Here is an 8,518-nt window from a genome sequence, read left to right on the forward strand (position 1 = left end):
AATTGGAGTGTATAACCTCGTTTTATTATCCCCATGACCCAGCTTGACACTCCGGGGATGGCCTGCCAGGCCTCGGCCTGCGTGGCAAGGGGCTGGATTGGTTCGAGCAGTGGGCCTTCTAGGGGGGACCCGACGCTCGCAATGAGTGGAAGAGGAAATTTGCTCTCTTTTTGAAAATGTTTGTGTTTTTTTTTTCCCGCTATAACAGCGGTTGGTTGTGTGAATGCGATTAGAACGGGCCCCATGTTCACCACAGTATTTTTGATCACAAACACACTGCCATCGGCACCCGGAACTGAACGGGGTGCTTGGAGGCATAACAGAGGTGTTTTGGGGGGTGGGTCCGGCTGCAGCGAGACTTGGCCCCCTCCTCTTCCTGTCCCGCAGATCAGGATGATGCCTGAGGCGCAGGGTCCAACACTATCTTGGGTCGGGGGCCCTGGCGTTTAGGAAACTGGTGGCGTCTGGCCGAGCGGGAGCACTGGTGAGGCTCGGGCTTAGGAGCCGTGGGAGCAACTGGTGGCGCGGGCTTTGCGGGTTGCTGAAGCAGCCGTTGAACTGAAGTGCTTTGGCAGGAAGTGTCGCATTGCTTGGGACAACTTCTGTGCAGCGGTAAAGCGTTCTGCGAAGCCCTCAACTTCAGGTCCAAACAGGCCAGTAGGGGAAACCGGGGAGTCGAGGAAGGGGACCTTATCAGCATCCTTGATCTCCGTGAGTTTTATCCATAGATGGCTAAACCTCTGCCAGTCGCCTGCGCTGTCATCTTGGTGGCGCGTAGAGCCTGGTCGGTCGCACTCGTCCATGCAATGGAGGAGCTTGGCCTGGAAGACTTGTAAGACCGTCATGGAATGAAGCGCAGAGGCCACTTGTCCAGCAGACGAGTAGGCTCGCCCGGCGAGAGCTGAAGTCGCCCTACACGGCTTGGACAGGTGGGCCGCCTTTGCCTTCCAGCCAATGGCCGTGGGTGGGCAGAGATGCGCGGCCACTGACTCATCCAGGGGAGGCAGTCTGTTATATCCTTTTTCTTCGCCACCGTCGACTGATGTGAGGGCGGACGAAGATGAGGCACGAAGGCGGGCCGAGTAGGGGGCACGCCAAGACCTGGTGATTCGTGGACCTCCGGAAAGAATGGTGAAGCTCGTTGTCGGGGGGCCTGACTGCGCCCGGCAAGAACCACTCATCCAGGTGGCTGCGGGAGGGCTCCTCTGATGGAGACCACTCCAAACCCAGCTCCTCCACAGCTTTAGACAGGACGCAGAAGAGCTCGGCGTCCATGCCCGTGCTGGGTGTGCTGGGTTGTACAGATGGCAAGGGGGCGGGGTCGACGTACGAGCCCGACAGCTCCTCCGCATCTGAAGCCTCCAACGACATGCGTCCATGGCGTCGCACTCGCTTCCTCCAAATGAGACCAGATCGCTCGCAGCCGCAGAGGGACGCTGGTCTGGAGAAGTGGACTGGAGAAACCTCTCTGAGTGGACAGAGTGAGGCACGCGGGGGCTCAGCCGGCGTGGGCTCACTCGTCACCGAGCGCCGAGTTCCTCTGCCCCGCTGCTTTTTCCTCACAGGCTCCTGGGAGGAAGAAAGCGGGAGGGCGCGAGGGGCAGAGTTGCTCTCTGAAAAGAAAGCTTTCCGCGAGCGCAGTGAGGCGAGACTCATATCCTCGCAATGAGGACATTCCATCTCAATGAGTGCTGCTTCAGCGTGGGCGGCGCCCAAGCATGAAACACACTCGCCATGACCGTCAGCGACGTGCAGGGGGGCCCTGCACGAGCGACAGTATCGGCGCGGCATTTGAAACAACGCCGAAAATTTGCTCTTTTATATCGCCGGATAGTGGCAGGGAACCGGAGACCGTCGCTGCTGCAGGCGCGAGGGTGGCGTGAAGTTGCGAGAATGGCCGAGCAGGAAGGGGTCTCTCGATCTGCTACGAGGCTTGATCACGGCGAAGGCTTCGTAGTCTCGTAGAGTGAAGATCTAGTAGTCATCGCTGAAGGAGAATAATTTGAGGATCCTATGGCGATGTGCCGCTTATATAGCCAGTTGACCCCGCCCATTCTGGCGGGCTTTACTGCCATTGGTTAGTTTTTTATTCACTGCATGAACCAATGGCCGTGCAGTTACACTGCATTATTGAAAGGCTTCAGTCATTGGAGAAAAAGGAATTTTCCCCAAGCGTCTTAAACAGACGCAGTACGAGTGAAGTATCGATAGGGAACTGAATTTATGAAGCAAACATCAACAATAAAATAAACGTTCAATCAATACACATGAAAGTCACATTCATTATTGTAATACTCGGTCTTATTGAACCCAAATCGTTAAAGGGGTCCTATTATTTCATTTTACAAAGTCTTGATTTGGATTTTTGGATGTACTAGAACATGTTTTCAGGCTTGATTTTTCCAAAAACACATTATTTTTCACATATTTTACATTACTGCTGCAGTTCCCAGTCTGTTTAGTTTGTTTGAATGCTCTGTTTAGTTCCTGTTTTGATAAAAACCCTCCTCCCAATAATATGAAATGTTCTCTGATTGGTTAGCTGTCCCAGTGCATTGTGATTGGTGAACCTCAGAGCGTGTTCCAGAAAAGTCACGCCCCTTACCATAAACCGAGACATGGTGACAACATGCTGCTAAAGCAGATTTTCTTCTTCTTACTTTCTTTCTTCTTCTTCGTCTTCTCTAGCGCAGCTTAACCAGACCTCGCCCATGGCCAGGGATTATTTAAATGAGTGACATTTTGACTTCACAATATCTGGAAGAAGCACACTGTAGTCTGGATGAGCCGTTTGTTGTATTTCTGGAGAAGTGTTTTCTGTTAAAGATAATGTCTCCTTTTAGAGTGGACTTTGAGCTTTGATAACCTTGCAGATATATATATATATATATTTTTTTTTTTTTTTTAAATGCTTACATTACAAATTGCAAGTTACAAATGAAACATGACACACTAACTGAAGTTGAAAAAGTGAAATTTCGTCATAAAAATACCAGTAACAAAAAAGCTACATAAATCATGCTTATACATTTTAAACATTTCCACAGCTGAAATACACTAACTCAGACATGTCTCATGTATTTATCTGTTACTACTTGCAGTTCTTCAGATTGTTTCCCTCTTCACAAGTTTTCAGTTCATTTTTATTTATAATAAATTTTCGAACAGAACTTTTGTAGATATCGTCACTTGTCTTTTTTAAAGATAATTCTGAAGAAATTTAATATTAAAGTTTTATATTCTTCTACTGACTTTGAAAAAAATGCTAATAATTTAAAGGCATTAACATTTTCAGAATGGAACTGGATACTGAATTTTGATTGATTCTCTTTCCTGCAATTTTTTGCTCATTTACTGGATTGTTTTTACTTTTTCGTGTTTGTTCTATTTGCTATCCATATCACCTGCACCTTTTTCATTCACTGTACTCTAGTAGCCGCCTTTTCGTCCTCTTAGTCAATAAATCCTTGGTAAACACTGCATGTATAATGATGGTCAGAATCATGATTACTTGCAGCTTCTATTTAGCCAAGCAGTGTTGTAAAGTGTGTCACTGTACACAACAACCTCATCTCATATGGAAATATTATTGCATTCCATAAACATACAGTGACTACATGGTATTAGTTGTGTGTTCAACGTGAAAGATATCTTGAAATGTGTGTTCAAAAACAGGTATCAGACCTTTGTCTCTGAGGACGCAGGGCCCAACACTCTGGTTGCAACAGTCCTGGCCAAGGACCCAGATGGAGATGGGATCACATACAAAATTACAGCAGGCAATGAAGAAGGCAACTTTGTCATCGACAGTCAGAAAGGTGAGACATCCTTTTCAGATTTGGTATTACTCTTTTGATCTCTCTGACAGCCGTTTTATGCTGTATAAACATTCACTAAGGAGCAGTGCAGTAGAAAAGTCTTAATTCAGTGGTTTTTTTCAAACTCATTACATTGCATCATTTTATACATGTCATTTTAAATATTAATGATACTTTATTAATATTTAATAATTAAATGTACTTTCACAGTAGGAGGATCACTGCAGGGCAGCTATTCAAACAAAAGTCTTTATACATCTTTTAATTTGGACATTATTTAGATGCCAGTGAAGTCTTTTATATTTATTTAATGTATGGGAGAGAGGTATAGGCATGGACATTATGCAGGCCAAACTAAAACATGTGTTCTAGTGAGAAAACAGCAACACCAGCGCATACGTCAATGTTGTACCACTGCTCCAATAGTAAAAAGAAGATTTTATTGTTATAGAACAAACAGTATAGAGAGGACGAGAAATTATGTGGGAGGAGTTAGGATGGAGTTTGAAGATGCTTCCCAAGCGGAAAAGAGGACTTTAATCTGAAGGGTCCTTAAGGGTTAAATGAAGACACAATGTTTAGTGTGAACATCTGGTAAATGGTAAAATCCAGAATGGCAGGAGAGTGAGTGAAATCAACAGCAACATCTGTTGGAACAGTCAAATACATAATATACTGTATTTTAGATCACACTAGTTCTTCTATGTTTTTATAATTAAGCAAAAGTACAGACATGAATAATGCTTCAATGTATCAAAGTTACATTTCAAATCAGTTTAAAAGTTGCCATGTATGTGTCACGGGTTGCCAGGGCGAGAAGCACAAAGGAGGCAGATATCAAACAAACGGAGTCTTTTAATAAATCCCCTTACGAAAATCAGGAGAACACAACCACTTAAACGATGTTAGACAGGACAAGGGAACTGAGGAAAACACAGGGCTTATAAACACATGGAATGTAATCAGGGAGAACAGAAACAGGTGAGGAGTAATCAAGGATAATTAATAAAACACAGCTGAGACAAATGGAACTTAATAAAACAGGAAACAGGAACTACCAAATAAGGACAAACAGGAACATACTTCTGACAGTATGATTGCCATTAATCATATTTACTTTTTTTTATAATCATCACTTGAACAAACAAGTCATTGGTACTTTCACATATACAAAATTAGCCACTGACTAATTATAAATAGGCAGTTATTGTAAAGCGTTTCTTTTGAGCAAAACTGTTAAAAGTTACAGTTAAAACACCCACACAGGGATATAACTATTAATATGAAATCCGTTTCTGCCTTGGAGTAGAGAGAGAGAGAGAGAGAGAGAGAGAAAACATTTCACTTTGTGAGAAATGAAGTCAGTTGTTAGAAATAAAGTTGCAATTGCAAGAAATGAAATCACAGTTCTGAGTAAGTATAGCCAGAATTTCCTTTTTATTTTATTTTATTTTCATTTTCATTTTTTTTCTAAGTTAGACATGTTTTGATTGATTGCGTTTTGATTGAAGAAGATTGATCCGTAAGATACAGACTTCACTTGTCCTCACAAAATATATTTGCTGCTTACCTTCACAGTGCTCCAATTTAGTGCTCCATTCAGGTGATTCAAACATGCACCGCTTCATTGGAAGCACCGCGGTTCCTTGAAGAGTGTCTCTGTTGATTCCCTTCCCTGCATATTCCTCCTTTTCTCTCCTCTAAAGATCAAAGCTTTCCTTTATTGCCCCTTCTACTGCTCGTCAGATCTCCGTCTCTCCTGAAATTCCCTCTATCATTCATTAGAGCCTCTCCTCCATTAGGTTGTTTTTGTTGGTGCGAAGCAGGGCTCAGACGCTTGGTGCTTGTTGTTAATTTACTTTAACTCACAGAGGAATGTGCTCAGTTTGATTTAATACCCCTTTAATGATTCAAACAGCAAAGTCAATAAGATGATCAGGCCTTTTGTATTAAAGACATAAATACAAAAACTGCATCCGGTCCATGAAGGATGTATTTACCGGCACAGCAGCATAGTGTTTACGCTGATAATCAGCCAGATCATTGCCAGCACACAGGACCTGTCAAGCATTTTTATTTTCCTCTGTTATTTGTAGTGTTTTGATTTTCCTTTGTTCTTTGTCCTGCTAAAAGGCATTGTGTTAAACAAGGTTCCAACATCTGAATGTCTGGCAATGGAGAAATGCATTGCAAAAAAAAAGACTGCCAGAAAAGATATTTGGCTGACAGGCTGTTAACATTGCACAAAAACTGATAGATTGGGTAATTAAGGATGCTCTGGATGTGTCCAGCAATCCATAAAAGAGAATACACAAGCTATATTGTTTATGTAAATATGCACATTTTCACTTTCTGTAACTTCTGCTACTTGACTTACTGGAGTAAGGACCATTATGAAATTAATATTAGCCACACAATAGGTGCAGATTTTGCAATAAATAATTGAAATGTAAAAAATTACATAGACTGCAACAATTAACAATTTGTCAGAACCTCTAGTAGACAAGCTATTTTGTTTAGTTATCTGTAGGAGAATCATGATCTCTATTTGATACAAAAAAAATCAATTTATCCAGAATTGTGCAGCTCTACTCCTGTTTGACTGAGTGTTTCTCCCATGGCATACAGTAACAGGCAAATAGTAACCTCCTGCCTACTCCCCCCATACCTTTTACAATTTATGTATAGGCTATACTATATAATGCAAACAAATTAAATTAAAAAAATATATAATAAGAGCATTTTTAATACAATTAAGCACTAGTCAAGCTGCGATAGCAAACAGGACCACGTTTTTTTTTTTTGATCGCATGTTTTTGCGATCAGATTTTTTAAACCGGTAAACTCCTGTAAACTTTTCAGTCCAAGGATCCAAACTCCACAAACACAGCTGTGCAGAGGATTACTGAGTTGAGCTGACAGCCAGTAAATTGGATTTTAGTCAGAGCAGAGGAGGGGGGCATCTGAGCGCAAATTGGAGGGGTAATAGTGCTGACAACATCGTGCCAAAAGACAGATGCGTTTTTTTAAAAAGGTACATCTGACTCCTAAATCTGACAAACAGCTTATCATTCAGTAGTACATGAAGATGTTGGAAATATCCGATGCGGCCTTGTCCTCGTTTCTGGAGTGGGATGGAGGGGTGTGACATAAACACGCGATGAAAGCGAGAAACATTAATTTTCTTTCAGACGCTCTTGTCAATACAAGCCGAACATCTTTTATCTGTCTTTTTCTCCCGCTGCCTCGTGTTTGATCTTTTTCCATTTTCTGAGTGGAGCCATCTTCATTTTCAACTTTTCTTTTTTCTCTCTCTCTTTTTTTGGAAGATGAATAAAAGCGCGGATGTTGATGGAAAGCCAGAAAGATCTATTTTACTTGATGCCAATCACCAGAGACGGTGCATTAGATTAATATGACGCACAAATTGCTTGAAAGCACTTCAGAATGTTCTGAAGCCAACATTAATGAGGGGAATGTTTGTCTGGGTATTTTTAGGAAGAGGGCGCTGAGGAGGGGGGCACCCGTTCTGCTATTGACCTACATTGCCCCCTGTTGTTGAGAAATATAACAGTGTTGGCTATTCGAAAAGTGTTTTTATACATCTTTTTATAGTTTTTATGCATTGCTTGAAAGCACTCTTTCTAATGGAGCATCTAGAAATAGGCAACAAGATTGATGTATTATATAGAAATATACAATCTCACCCCTCGTTCAGTGGTGTAGTGGTGCCTGGAGAAGTGGGTATACTCTTAATTTATGCCCCCATTTTTTTAAGCGGCCTAGCAACGGCCTGTGTTATAAACAGTGACATGTAAGAGTCAAGACTAATCTTGCATATTTAGTTCACCCCAAAATGGGCCAATAGTATTTGCACATTTTCACTTTCTGTAACTTCTGCTACTTGACTTACTGGAGTAAGGACCATTATGAAATTAATATTAGCCACACAATAGGTGCAGATTTTGCAATAAATAATTGAAATGTAAAAAATTACATAGACTGCAACAATTAACAATTTGTCAGAACCTCTAGTAGACAAGCTATTTTGTTTAGTTATCTGTAGGAGAATCATGATCTCTATTTGATACAAAAAAAATCAATTTATCCAGAATTGTGCAGCTCTACTCCTGTTTGACTGAGTGTTTCTCCCATGGCATACAGTAACAGGCAAATAGTAACCTCCTGCCTACTCCCCCCATACCTTTTACAATTTATGTATAGGCTATACTATATAATGCAAACAAATTAAATTAAAAAAATATATAATAAGAGCATTTTTAATACAATTAAGCACTAGTCAAGCTGCGATAGCAAACAGGACCACGTTTTTTTTTTTTGATCGCATGTTTTTGCGATCAGATTTTTTTAAATCGGTAAACTCATTCTTTTCCTTTTTAAGGTATTGTTTTCATTATAATGTACTGATTCAAATTAGTAGTCAATAATTAAATATTATTTTATCACTCTTCGCACCTCCCCTGACATGCACTCACGCCCCAGACCACCTCCGCTTGCATTCACGTGATTTGTCGAGATGAGAGGCGGACGCGGGCGCAATCATCAATCAAATTGAAAGGGAAGCAGGCGCATCCTCACCCCATCATTGTCTTTACTGGGTGTATTTAGGGAATATTGGCATTTATTCACATGTGATTTGATTAGCTAGTCATGGTGGACTGTCATGATTTTGGCTAATG

General features: G+C 41.7%; 1 protein-coding gene across 1 annotated transcript in view; it reads left to right on the forward strand.

Annotated features, from left to right (window-relative positions):
• Positions 1–8,518, forward strand: part of LOC107741884 (neural-cadherin) — a 307,523-nt gene that overhangs the window by 172,782 nt on the left and 126,223 nt on the right. The window contains exon 7 of the mRNA XM_016554680.1: positions 3,676–3,818. Within this exon, the coding sequence (XP_016410166.1) occupies positions 3,676–3,818 (143 nt within the window). The remainder of the gene's footprint in view (positions 1–3,675; positions 3,819–8,518) is intronic.

This window comes from Sinocyclocheilus rhinocerous, unplaced genomic scaffold (genome assembly GCF_001515625.1).
Source record: "Sinocyclocheilus rhinocerous isolate Xijiao unplaced genomic scaffold, SAMN03320098_v1.1 scaffold436, whole genome shotgun sequence".
In the NCBI taxonomy this organism is placed as follows: domain Eukaryota; kingdom Metazoa; phylum Chordata; class Actinopteri; order Cypriniformes; family Cyprinidae; genus Sinocyclocheilus; species Sinocyclocheilus rhinocerous.